Below are 13856 nucleotides of genomic sequence, written 5' to 3'. Positions count from 1 at the left end.
ACATTCGGTCATACCCACACTGCTCCCCCTAATCTATTCCTCCTCATTGACCGTCTCGGGGGGGAATCAGTCCAAGTCTTCAGTCAGTTCAATTATCAATCAGCGTGGAGCAGACCAAGGCACATTGGATGTTGTTTGCAGCATTACTTTTGAGTATTCTAATTATTATTCCAGCCACCAAATTGTATGTACATTGTATATATAATCTAATGCGACAAATGATGAATCATGACCCTCAAATCAACCTACCTGAGGAGGCGGGAGCCCCCCTGCAGCGGGCGGACAGTCGGGCAGCATGATTTTGCGTTGAGGAGTGCTGCACTGGCAAGAAGGGGAGGGGTTGGACATGCTCCAGTTGCCCTCCAGGAAAACGTCGGCCACCGACTGGTCCACAGATGGCGTGAGCCAATGGGAGAGGCGGGAGACACAAGGTAGCCCCCTGAAGGGAAATGTTAAGATGTATCTAAGTCACAACTTTTAACAACAATGGTTTTTTTTTAAGTGCATCATTTCAGAGATCATTAATTTTGGTGGCTGGTATACTGCAAGATGAAGCCCGATGACTTTGGTACTGAGCAGCCAGGACAGAAATACAAATTTTGGTAATTTATGCCATTAAAGTTGTACAATTTGAAATACTACCAAAATGTTCATGCACACTGTGTCTCGTACAGTTTAGAATTTGATGTTATGCAAGAATTCAAATGATAAACTGCGAGTATGATACATGAACCGGCATAGTAGTTCATTTCTTTCTGCAGCATTTTGGCTTTGCAATCAATTTCCGGTTTATTGGCTCATTATTTCCCCATTGCCAGGGCTTGAGGCGGGAGTAGCTTTTTACAGCTGTTGCTGCCACAGAGCCACGCTGATGTTGGATGTTATATATCGCTGATATTAACCGTCAACGGGGCTCAAGAAAAACACTCACGGGATTGGGTCGCCATCCATGCAACGTGTTCCGAAACCGGGATTGTTCACCAGTGTTTCCACCACTTCGGACACCTCTGCATTTCCTGGTGCATCGTTACTGCAAGGAATGGAGGCTTAATCAATATAACATCTGGAAAAGTATCCCACCTAGAAGCCATAGTCTCCTAGTTGGTGTTGGTAGGAAAGGTGTCGAGTCCGAGCTCTGGACTGTGGGAATAATATCACATTTGGAGTTGCAGAAAGATTTAGGTACTTAGTGATGTGATTTCCTCATGGACTTGGGACCAAAGGTGTCCAGATTAAGGTCTTGCATCCATAAAACCAGAGAGCAACATGACTATACACATGGACTCTCAGTTTTCCCCAGTGACCACCCATCGCCAAGTTGGTGTTTCAGAGTACCAAGGGTTTTCTCTGAGACTTGGTTGCAAAGGAGTCCATCCAGTCCAAGGACTCACAGTCATAAAACCTCTGAGTGCCAGGACTCTAAAGACTTGGGCTTTCAGTTTTCTCCAGTGACCACCCAGGCCAATGATATCTGTCTGTCTGTCCAGACCATTTTTTTCCCAGGACAACCTCTGGGTTGTGACTATCTGTCCGAAAAATTAAATGCATGCCCTATATAAGCAATCGTCTCCTTGTTGGGATTTTTAAGAGTGATCTGTGTTCCTAAGAATTCTCGTCTGGGACTTGGTGCCAAAGGAGTCCATATAAGATAAAAAAAAACATGGATGCACCAGAATTATAAAGACCTGGACTTTCAGTTTTTCCCGGTGACAAAAAGTCTCCTCAATAGGTTTTCAGAATGATCTGGGCACCAAAGGATTTCCTCATGGTCTTGGTTGTTATTGGTTATTGTAGATATGAAACCTGGGAGCCGGAGTACTTTAAAGAATTGAAATTTCCCAGATTAGTTCCATCGGGGAAATCCATCAAATGCAAATCCGTCATGATAGAAATGCTCATTATGCATACAATTCTTGGCCCTTGTGTTGGCACGAGAGCACACACTCTAAGCACATATTGCAGGTCCATAAAGACCACAGATATGGCTTTCGGCCAACAATGACCACAAGCAAGTCGGCCGTGTGGATTATTATAGTGCTCATTGTCTCATTTCGAGGCATCTCCATGAAGGTCGTACGGCCGTTTCCTTAGCCACCAGTGAGCGTAATCGAAGTGGTCCCGTTGTAAAAATGGATTATGTGCAGCCATCTGTTCTGCAATTAACAATGGCTGGGTTACCACAGTGTTCCAAGGTAATAAAAAGCAGGCTCAAGCATTGCGTATATACACCGAAAAGGCGGAACTAATGAATCCGGGCACCAAGCAAGAGCTGAGCTATTAGAGGGAAGCTTTAGGAAAGCACAAGGCTAACATACTAACAGAGGCTAGGTGGGTTCAGAACCCTTTTCCATCATAATCACTCATCAGTGTGAGGTAAACGGGACGGTTTATGAGGCACACCTCCGTGGAGAGACGTGGTGCGTGTAGTCATTTTTAAATGGGCAGTTTCAAGGTCACTCGAGCGAAAAGACAATATCCGGTAATTGGTCAGAGCGAAGGTCAATGAAATGTAGTTTGAAAATTACAACTATGGAAAAAGTTATTCTATCCAGACTCCCATGTAGAAGACAAAAAGAGAAAAGGGAAAAAAATGTTAGAGTTACATCTGCTGTTGTTATAAACAAATAAAAACATCAAAGGGACTGTTATGAAGAAATGCATCAGCAAGGCAAGAACCAAGGCCGACTGGGTGGAACAAATAAATTGTAGACCATAAACATGGACGCACACAACGTTGCGGCGTGATCGCGTCAGTGTCTATTAATCTGACATGCGTCGGCGCCGCTGTCTTGTTTAGCAACTTCTGGGCTCAGCACAATAGAAAAGAACAGGCTCTTACTGTGCCAGAGAGCTAAAATTGTATCATATAATATGAGCCCAGGCCACAATTAATTGTGTTAAGGTAACATCAGGGGAAATAAAATACCTGAAGGGTTGGATAGATTATCTTTTAGATAAGAAGGTATTCTTTTAAACAAGTGATTGACACTGGGTAATGTCTAAATCCTTTGGGGTTGCACCCCAGAGAGGAGTGAGCAATGAGGCGACAGCAATATGCTAATCCAGTCCTCGAAGGATTACGCACATACAGTGTTGGAACTGTGAACTGATTGAGATGTCAACATATGTCTCCCAAGGCCTTGTCACTTATTACGAGACTGCTGATAGAGATGCTGTGAATGAACCAGTGAGGAAATTGTGCTTACCTGAAGAAGGTGGTCTGAGGCAAGCCATACATCCAGGGTTGCAGTTCCAGACTAGGATATTCCGCGAACGGCGGAACGATGAGTGAGAAGATCAGGGAGAGGCACACGAAAACAGCAGGCAACACCACCTAAAACACACCAGCAATTGTTCAAGATATTCAGGATCACCGATCTGGATAAATTACATGCTCGTGTATCAACACTGGACTGAGATTAAATTTTTTTTTTTGTCCCGCCCCTAAACTTCACATCTTGGACAGCATCAGTATTGTTTGTGCATCGATAATAAATCTTGTGAGAAAATGCTTCGGTACATCAGGTTGCTTGATCTTGAGTTTCTTGTATTCATTTTTGGGTACTTTTTGTTTCTTTAAAAAAAAAAAAAAAAAAAAAAAAAAAAAATCCAATTCTCTCAGACATAATTCGTTTTTCCTCATTCTATTGTTAAGAGCCATCTTAAAGGTCAGATATCTTTAAAGCTTAATCACTTGTATGTTTGGGGGAGTAAAGGTGTTGGGGGAGGGGGGGGGGAGCCGTGGTAGGCATGATTAATTGGCCTGGCACGCAAGTTTGCAAATTTCCACCACTGGAAATCCGAAAACTCATGGCGCCGCAAAGAAGCAAGATAAAGAGCGAGTGATAAGACTGAAAAGCTTAATGACAGACGCTCCTCTCTTTGTCTTTGGTTCGCTCTTGTTCTCCTGTATTCTCTTATTTGACAGTAATTGCAGGTGACAGCTGGTACTTCTCCTATTGAGAGCGCAGCGAAAAACAAAGTCATTAAGGCTTCGTAAAAAGCCAAAGCACTCGCCATGAACAATGCATGAGTTTATCGGGGATTTCAAGACGAGGGGGGCTTGGCTGGACCCGCAATGGCTTTAAACACAAAAACGGATTACTTTTATGACGTGGCTCATCACACTCAAGTGTATTTCCGTGATAAATATGCAACTGTGAGCATCGATTCGCCAACTTGTGTGGAACGTTAATTACAGCTTTTGTGTTTTGGGGCCATAATGTCACCTCATGAAACAAAGATACCTGCTGACAAAAGGGATTTTTTTTTTTGCCAAATGAAAGAATTTAGAAGCCAGAGTGTGCCTCAGGGCTCTGTCCTAGAACCACTGCGACTTAGTTTTCACTTTTTTATGCTTCATATGTAAATCCATACACAAAATTGCACTTTTGCGCAGATGGTGCTATGACTACAGTATGTAATTGTGAGTATCAAGACTTGGTCAGTCGCCATCTTGCATAGAACATTAAAAAAAAGCTTTTGTGTGGCACGGGCCATAAGGTCTCATCATGGAAGAAATGTAAGAAAGGGAGTTTTGGGCCATTTTGAAGCAACAGTGTACCTCAGGGGTCTGTCCTAGAACCAATGCAATTTACGTTTCATCCTCTTTTATACTTTAAACATTAATCAACACATAAAGTTGCACTTTTATGTAGCTAGTACTATAAATTCACAGCTCGCCATCCACTCTAAACCTATGCTTTCACCCAACTTGTTTTTTGTTACATTGGGGTATTTGGCAAAACTGCTCTTCATACCCTATGATTATTTTATGATTAAACCGTAACATGGCAGCTGTCAGAATTAATGAGATCTGATGGTTTGCTGCAATTCTCACAACATTTGAAATAATTGCTGGTAACCGCTCCTCATGAAATGAATTCTGACACTTTGGAAATGTGTGCTGTTTATTGGTTCTGACTTTGCAAATTATAGAGAAGGGAAACAATACAGAGGTCCACTTAATAGGCTAATTGTGGCCTGTCATCTGTGCAATTATGGCGTGGTTGTATTTAATATGTGAATAATGAAAACACATGATTAGCACGCGACATCAAAGAAAAAAAAAAAGTTTGCCTTTTGACTGCCAATCACCGACATGAGGTGGGCGGGATCGAAGCAATCATGGGGACACAATGACCATATGAATACATTGCCGTGAACTACATCAATCACACCTGCTGATTATTTCCAATTCAGCAAAAGAATGACCACATTTAAAGATGATTAAATGTTCTTACTCTCTAAAATGCTTATACATTGGCTTTGAACAACATCAGGATCATCTCTGTCGATATAAATCTGACGCTGGTTTATTGACTCCGATGCAATATATCGCAATGCTAATATTTCGTGTGCACATACTCGGACAGCATCGGTTTGGGGGCTCTACAAGTCTGTGATTTTGGCTTATGGATGCTGTAGGCTTACTCCGTCACACAGGCCATCTTTTCCACACAACACTCACAAGATCCTCCCAAGCATCCCTCTCGTGTTCCCCTTCATTTCGTCAATATGACAGACGGAGGCCATTACCTGGGCAATGAGTCCCTTGCGGCTCCTCTGGGCGTGGTGGAAGCGCTTGATGAAGAGAGCCAGAAATTGCCTCCTGATCAGCTCCCATCCACCAATGACCATCGAGCCCCTACCACCGACACCGGCGTCCCTCTGTAAACCTGATGTGGACACGGACCCCCATCGGTTGTTTATCACGCCCACGACCACAAGCATGCGGAGCGTAATGACCTGCTCAGGTGCTGTGCTGTGTCAAACGTACCACCTGCTCCTTCTACTAAATTTAGATTTTTTTGTGGTGTGCATTTTTGGACTTCCATACTTTTCCTTTAAATGACAATCCACACATTGGAAAAAATATTTCATTTTCATGAATTCTTTTGCTATTTCACACTTTGTAAAAGGACATTTACTTTGTAGAAGTTCTCTTGATAATTCAAATTAAAATTTCCAACAAAATCCCCATTTTATATGACAGGTGAAAGCTTTCTTTTTAACGTACCTTTTAGTTTTTACTTATCACATAAAAATGATTATTATGATGACTACTATATATATATATATATATATATATATATATATATATATATATATATATATATATATATATATATATATATATATATATATATATATATATATAATTATTGTTATCCTAGGGGTCATAATTTCTCCTGACATAAACATATATGCTGACAAGGGGAGTTTTTAGCCAAATGGGAGAATTTAGAAGCAATGGTGTGCCTCAGAGCTCTGTCCTAGAACCATTGCTACTCAGTTTTCAGTCTGTTGCACTTCATATGTGAATCAATACACAAAGTCCTGAGCCCTTGGAGACTATTTTGTGATTAAAGACTATACAAATTAACTCCAATTGACAATTTATATTATTATTATTATTACCAATTTATGGAAAAAAAATCTCTTTCATCACTGCTGTGAATTTTGTCATGACAATCCCCTAAAAAATAATAATAATGAACTCAATCCCCCAAAAATGTTGAAAATACATTCCTCAAAAATCCCTACCTTTAAAAACATGCACACTAATTGCTAGCATTTGTTAGTATTTCATCAATTCTTACAAGAATCCACGGCAAGATGCAGTTTTCTTGATGTACACCAGAACTTTCACCACTGGTTATTAATTTCCTTTTTGTCAGCACAGCAATTGGTAGCATGTTAGCATTTTAAACTTATCAAGCATTTTTGGAGGAACAAACTTACCTTCCACTTGACTGGCAAACATTTCGATGTCACCTGCACGGAAGCACAGAAAAGCAAAAGCATGCCAAGTGACCTAGCTGCATTATTAAATGCTTCCGCTGCACTTTCTTTTTCATTTTTTTGTTTTGCGTCATAATCTGAAATAGATGCAATGAGACTTGCCGTTCGCCTCCTTTTCCGCTTCGGGATGGACAGCTGCGGCCGAGAAGCTATTCCGCTTTGTCGCTGTGGGAATTAAAAATAAAAGATGCTGTTTTGGCCTGACCCAATTTATGGTTATAAATAACATTAAAAAAGTACATTTAAAAAGTCGTCGGATTATTGCATGTAAAGGGATTTACTTGAAATGTCTGCTGCGTCCACTCCTGTGTCTTCAGCTACCTTCAAAAAAATCTGTGAAAAGAACGTTTTTATGCGTGTAAACGGCCATAGCCTTATCTGTACTCAGGCTGCTACCTTTATTTTTTTATTTATTTTTTTTTTTGTGAAACTAATTTTGAAAGGAATGTTTTGTACTCTTGCTTGCCATACCTCTTCCAGTGTGGTGTCAGAGATGCCGTAGCTGGTCAAACCCAGGTCGGTCATAGCCAGGTCCAGCTCGCTGAAGAGCCGGCCAAATGTGCCATCGTGAGCGCCGTCATAGGGCAAGACGTAGGTGAGCTCCTGGCCGATACGCTCCAAGAAGAGTGCCTGAGGGACGTGGCGATGCACCAGCTGATCCAGTCCTGTCAAATCTGACCAGATTAAAAAATATATATATATATGTACACACTTACACATTGGAAATCAAAATTTTTCCAGGACAAAAGTTGGACAAACGTTTTCACCTTTTATTTTTATACCTTGGCTATCAACTGAGCATGAGACTCTGCCCTTTTTTTCGTGTTTTAATTTTTCAACTTTGTTATTGTTTTTTTTAGGTTTAATTGTTTTGTGTTTGATTTTATTTATGTGGACCTGCGATTGTCCTTTAAAGTGTTCTATAAATAACGTTGAGTTGAGTCTACAGCAGTTGAGTACTGCGCAATCCGAAGAGACTAAAATTCTATCCAGTATTTTCGTGAGAACAAGACAGATACTTAAAGATTAAGTTCTTTTTTTAAGTGAAATTTAATGAAAAAAAAAAAAACTATTTTGAGAGGAAAACAAGTTAGGATCTTACGATGATTAAGTTGAGTTTTGCTCAAGAATAGAAGTTTTTTTTTTGTTAAAGAAGTAAAAAAAAAAAAAACGTTTGACCAAAATTATAATCTGACAACAAAATCTCTTTTTTTTTCAGGAAAGCAAGATGTCCACGACGTTTACATTGTGAGGAATGAGCTTGATTTTATACATGACATTGATCTTGTACCTGTAGGATGGACTCCGCTGTAGGTTCCACTCCCAATGGCGGCGTGGTTGTGGGCGCTGCTTCCCGTTGAAGGACGTTCCCGCTCCTGCCAAAGATGCGATTGGATTAGAAGCAAATAGCCTCGGCCACTTATAATGATGAACAGTGACTCCTCAGCAACTCCGGCCTCGTGCTAACTGAATAACAGCAGCGGCATTTTCCATTTAATGGCGCTAATTAATGCAGAAGGGGGCCAAATACATTTGCTTTGATCTCAATTGATGGTGGTGACGATCAACAGGTCAAAGAAGCATTCAAACATTTGTTCAAGTTGTCTTTTCCGGCAAGGCAAGGCAGCTTTATTTATTTAGCGCACTTCAGACGCAAGTTAACTCAATGAGCTTCAGAAAGTTACTAATTGCAAAACAATACATTAAAACCCAAACAAATTAAAGACATTTTAAAAAACAGAGGAATTGAAGACATTTAAAAGCAAAGTACAGAAATAAGTACTTTACTCAAATTACTTAAATACAGCACAAGAACATCCATCCATTATCCAAACCGCTTATCCTCACAAGGGCCGCTCGTGGGCATGCTGGAGCCTAACCCAGCTGTCTTTGGGGTAGTAGGCAGGGGACACCCTGAATTGGTTGCCAGCCAATCGCAGGGCGCACAGAGAAAAACAAACATTCTCACTCACAACCACACCTTAGGGGCACAAGACCATGATTTTGGAAAACTTGATTATAGAAATGCTCAAAGAGACCTTAATCACAGGTATTTGGGAGGGGGGGGAAAGCATAGTTTTTAACCTGGATTTAAAAGCACTTTATGTTTTTTTTTACACTTCAATTCAGTTGGCAGCTTATTCCATTTGCATGCAGCATAACAACTAAATGCTGATGCAGCATGTTTGCATTGAACTCTGGGCTCCACTAATTAACCTGAGTCTAATGAACTCAGAACCCCATTGGCTTTATATTCCATGGCATTTCTTTCAAGTATTCAGCACCCTAAGCCATGGGATCCACATTTTTTCAAGACAGAAATATCACAATTATACAAGAAAATAAAACAAATCTGGAAGTAAATCAAAAAACGAAATCACATGAAATTAGACATTTTTCGAGTTTTTTTGGGGGGGGGGACACACGTGTTATTATATTATAAAGTTCCTTAAAAAAACTGTCAAAAGAATAACGCTATAATCATTCCAAACTGTAGTCGTAGTTTCTCGAGAAAAAAAAAGTCATATGTGAAAAACTTTTTTTCCTCTCGGGAACAATGTTAAGAAGTCTTCGTAAGTCTTGATCATATGTGAAGAAATGTTTAGGAATGTTTCAAAGTTGTAGTTGGACAAGAGTGGCGTCGTATTCTTACCATGGACACACATATCATAATAAGAAAGTTGTATTGTCTGACTCTTACTCGCATATACAGTAGATTGGTCGATTTGTCTGTGTGTGAGCATCTGTGCGTGGATTGTAGTTTACAGCAGCTTAATTGCTCCTTTTATATGACACTTTTTCCACTTCACCCAAAATTTGAGTTCAAAGCGAGCTTCAGATGGGCCTCTGGGCATACAATTTTTGACAAAGGCTGCTATCAAGTGCGCGTACCTTGACCAGCGTGAGGTAATAGCCTGTGCCGAAGCGTTTCTTCAGGAACAGGGATGAGCCGCAACATCGTATCCTGCCGTGGGCGATGATGGCGATGCGGTCGCCTAAGATGTCCGCCTCGTCCATGTGGTGCGTGGACAGGATGATGGTGCGGCCTGAGGAGATGGGGGGGGTTGTACTTTTAGCCGCTAATCGCCATGGCAACAAAGCAGCGCGGCATGTGTGGGTGTGAATTAAAATCCTGATCGAGACCGGGGTTACCATGCAACAGGCCAGTTTATTTTTAGCTCTTGTTCTTTTGGGGGGGAACAGAGAGGCATCAAAATGAGCGAGCAAAATCACATTATTAGCATTGGAGGGGAAGAGTGGTCAATTTGAACGGACTGATGTGATATTGCGTGATTTTTTTTTTTTTCAGTGAAAAAAAATCGTATAAAAATAACATATATTTTAAGAGCAAATTTAATTGTACTAGAATAAAGTCATATTTTTTCAGGACAAAAGATGATCATTTTACAGGAAAATATTGAATTTATACAGCAAAAGTGAAACTTGTCAAGTATTTCAGGACCACTCATTTGTAAAAAAAAAAAGTCATATTTTGCTGACCCAAAAAAACCCCCCAAAGTTTACAAGAGCTATTCTAATTGTGCAAGAATTAAGTTGTATTTTTTCAAGAAAAGTCCTCATCGTATGAGGATAAAGAAGTATTTTATAAAGAAGTCGTAATTAACCTTTCTCCAAGACAAATGAGACCTTATTATTTATACGATTCGGATTTGTATTTTTTTTTTTGGTTAAAGTGCGGCCATGATTCATTTGGCAAACGACATGCTCCCTCCCGTACGTGCTAATGAGCACGTGTGGCATGCTAAGGTGTCATGAGAAACTCCCGCGAATGCCTCTCCACCTTTGCCATTGCGCTCATTGTGATTCCTCTCTACTCCAGCACTTAAAAAAAAATGAAAAAGAGCGGAAATTGATCAATTTCAACCATAGTCTTGCACACATGCAAGCTTTCACTACGAAGACGTGCTGCGATGCCTTTTTCGACAAGCTTTACTGTTGCGACTCCGAATGGCGAAGTTCAAAGGCCTTGGGCGTTGCGGCTTCTGACGGCGTACCTTGTTTGTATTTGAGGAGCAGCTCCCAGATCCCCCTGCGGGCGTAGGGGTCCACCCCCGCTGTGGGCTCGTCCAAGATGACGACTTTTGATCCTCCGACAAAGGCGATGGCCACCGACAGCTTCCTCTGCATGCCGCCTGGAAACATTCATCTGCATGTCAGTGTGTGTGTGTGTGTGTGTGTGTGTGTGTGTGTGTATGAGCATGTCAACAGCAAGTTTCCTTTCATAATAATAAAGGTGGTCCTCCATCGCCTGCTGCGAGTTATTTCAGTTACCGCTCATCATGGCAAATCAACCTCAGAAGTCAAATTTCAGCCTGTCCAGCACCTACCACTGCTTTTAACCAATTCAGTGACCCAGCTCATACAAAACTAACTGAATTAAAGAATGTAATTTGACTATTTTCAGTATGTAAATCCGTCTGCAAATATTTTGACATTAGTTACATAAACATTATTCAAGTCAAAGGGCAACCTTCCCTGGTCCAATTCCGACTTCACACTCGTAAAGACAGAGTAGGAAAGTGCTGCTGTTTTGGTTAGCAGCCCACCTGACAGGTTCTTGGCTAGGTCGCGTCTCTTGTGCGACAGGCCGACATCCTGGATCATCTGCTCCATCTCGGCGTCCACCTCGGCACGACTCCGTCCCTTCAGACGGCCGTAGAAGTAGATGTGCTCTTCCACCGTCAGCCTGCGAATGGAAAATAGCAAAATAGTACGAAAGTTGAAACTATGATGAAAATAAAGCACTAATAAAATATGAAGAGGAATTTTTCGGAAAGTCGTAATATTGTGTAAAAAGGTGTTATTTCCGAGAATCAATGTGAAATATTAAGTTATTGATGAAGTAAAATATTAAGTCTAAAGATGCCCGTTCACACATTTTTAACTACATTTTTTTTAGAGACGCTTTTCCCGATTATTCTTTTTCAGCTGATTCCAAATCTGCTCTCATTTTTCCTTTTACACGTCAGATTTTCACACAGTATAATACATTTCGTAATATTTATGAATCAAGGTTTGCGTTTAGCAGTTTTTTTTCCCTAAAATGTCATAGATATAAGTTACAACACATGGCAAAATTTATACTGTGCAAGATTTTATAGGTCAAACTTCAAAACAAAAAATAAAATATCTCAAAAACCTAATGTACTAAAAAAGACATTTTTTAAATCAGTGTCAAAAATACATCCCGGAACAGATAAAGCCATGTCTGAATAAAATTTGCTGTTGACCAGTTTAATTGTAATTGTATTTTCTGAGAGTACAGCTGCATTCAGAATTATATTAGTAAATCAGAAATTACAAAAATGAAGGCAAAATTAGAAAGGGGTACCGCCCAGACATGTTCCCCGGAGTAAAGTCATAATATTGAGGTCAAAGTGTTAATACTTTAAAGGTGTAATATCAATAAGAAAAATGTTGTAAATTTCCCATAGTAAAGTAAAACAAATATGTGAATGAAGTCATGATATCGGAATGAAAAGTTGTCATTTATCATTTCATTTGTCATTTATTTGTCATGTTATATTATAATATTACATGAATAAAGTCAAACTATTTGCAGAATAAAGTCATACTTTTGTGAGTAAGTACATCATTTTTCCAGAGTAAAGTAATAAATTAGTATTTAAAAAAAAATTAAAATTAAATATTATATAAATAACATGTAAAATATTACTAAGATAAAGTCAAAGTATTATCCAAATTATAGGAACAAAGATGCAATACTCTAAGGAAAAAAATGTCTTAACCCTTCTCCAAAACTAAAATGAGTCAAGTGTTGATTGGTAGTGTCAGTTTGCTCTTACTCGTTGAAGAGGACGTTGTGCTGGGGGCACATGCCCAGGTGTCGCCGCGCGCCATCCACGTCCGTTCGGATGTCGTAGCCGTTGATGAGAGCTGTGCCCGACGTGGGTGGAAAGAGGCCTGTCAGAATTGACCTGCATAGAAGGGCGAGTTTAGTAGTGGGAAAAAAATAAACGGCTCTTTCAAATAACAAGCCTCACTTTTCTTATTATCACCCAAAAAAAAAAAAAACATAATCAAGTAATTGTTGTCACATGCATATTACACTTTCTGCCTATTAGTTCCCGTAAAAAAGTAAAAAAGAAAAAAAGTGAGGCATTTATTTACTGGATGCATGCATCATCATGTAAAATAAACACCTCACTTGAGTAAAAAGTATCCCGTCTCACATAAAAAAATAGCACAAACTGTAATTATGTCCCGCTAATAGACACTGTGCCACACTGTGTGCATCATCCAGGAAACAAATACCTCCCTCAAATAAGAGGGCTCAGTTTTTCCATTACAAAAAATAGGCAGAACCTGAAATAACTTCCCTTTAACCCATTAAGGCCGAGAGCGCGTAACCGTGTTTCTACCACTAAAGTCGGGAGCGCTGTTGTGTCGTCCTACCCTTAAAGCCAGGAGAGCATTATGTCATTTTCTTTTTTTTTTTTTATCAAATTCTCTGTCTCTAAATGGAACGCATCAGAAGGCCCTTAGGAACTTGCATGGTGGTGGTTTTTCCGGCTCCGTTGTGGCCCAGGAAGGAGGTGATGTGGTTCTCGTAAAAGTTGATACTCAGCCCGTCCACAGCCAGCTTGTTTCCAGTCTTGTAGATTTTGACCAGGTTGCGTATGGACACTCCGACTTTTAGACTGGGGTCCGATTTTTCCACGTATTCTTGAGAAGAGACAGAAGAATGAGATGGATACAATAACGACAGTCAAATATTGAGTAAATAAAGTCCAAATATTATCACAAGCTTTTTTATGATTATTATGAGAGAAAACTTGTCATATTGTGAGGAAAAGTTGTCCTTTTCTAGAGCAAATGTAAAATATGACAAAAAATAAAGTCTATAGGTGACTACTGGGCAAAATAACACAGTGGAAAAGCTTAATTGGATGCTGGTGAGAAAGACGGGACCAAAAATAAATTGGAATGTTAATTGGAACAAAAGTGCCATCATCACCTGACTCAACGAGGAAGGTGCTTATGTTAGTCACCTGCACGTCTTACACTTC

General features: G+C 40.0%; 1 protein-coding gene across 4 annotated transcripts in view; it reads right to left on the bottom strand.

Moving 5' to 3' along the window:
* Positions 1-13856, bottom strand: part of LOC147151060 (phospholipid-transporting ATPase ABCA1) — a 68598-nt gene that overhangs the window by 27056 nt on the left and 27686 nt on the right. For all 4 annotated transcript variants that reach the window (XR_015081895.1, XM_086012882.1, XM_086012892.1 and 1 more), the window contains exons 19-32: positions 13341-13512; positions 12633-12764; positions 11373-11512; positions 10821-10958; positions 9697-9851; positions 8096-8180; positions 7276-7478; positions 7086-7137; positions 6907-6969; positions 6745-6777; positions 5539-5678; positions 3207-3334; positions 932-1030; positions 250-439 (exon numbers count right to left, since the gene is read on the bottom strand). Coding sequence is in view for 3 of the 4 variants with exons in the window: in XM_086012882.1 (XP_085869008.1) it covers positions 250-439; positions 932-1030; positions 3207-3334; positions 5539-5678; positions 6745-6777; positions 6907-6969; positions 7086-7137; positions 7276-7478; positions 8096-8180; positions 9697-9851; positions 10821-10958; positions 11373-11512; positions 12633-12764; positions 13341-13512 (1730 nt within the window). In the remaining variant the exon portion in view is untranslated. The remainder of the gene's footprint in view (positions 1-249; positions 440-931; positions 1031-3206; positions 3335-5538; positions 5679-6744; positions 6778-6906; positions 6970-7085; positions 7138-7275; positions 7479-8095; positions 8181-9696; positions 9852-10820; positions 10959-11372; positions 11513-12632; positions 12765-13340; positions 13513-13856) is intronic.

Source organism: Filicampus tigris, chromosome 2 (assembly GCF_054856515.1).
Source record: "Filicampus tigris isolate MCC_2025a chromosome 2, RoL_Ftig_1.0, whole genome shotgun sequence".
Taxonomy (NCBI): domain Eukaryota; kingdom Metazoa; phylum Chordata; class Actinopteri; order Syngnathiformes; family Syngnathidae; genus Filicampus; species Filicampus tigris.
This window is presented reverse-complemented; position numbering and strand designations above follow the sequence as displayed.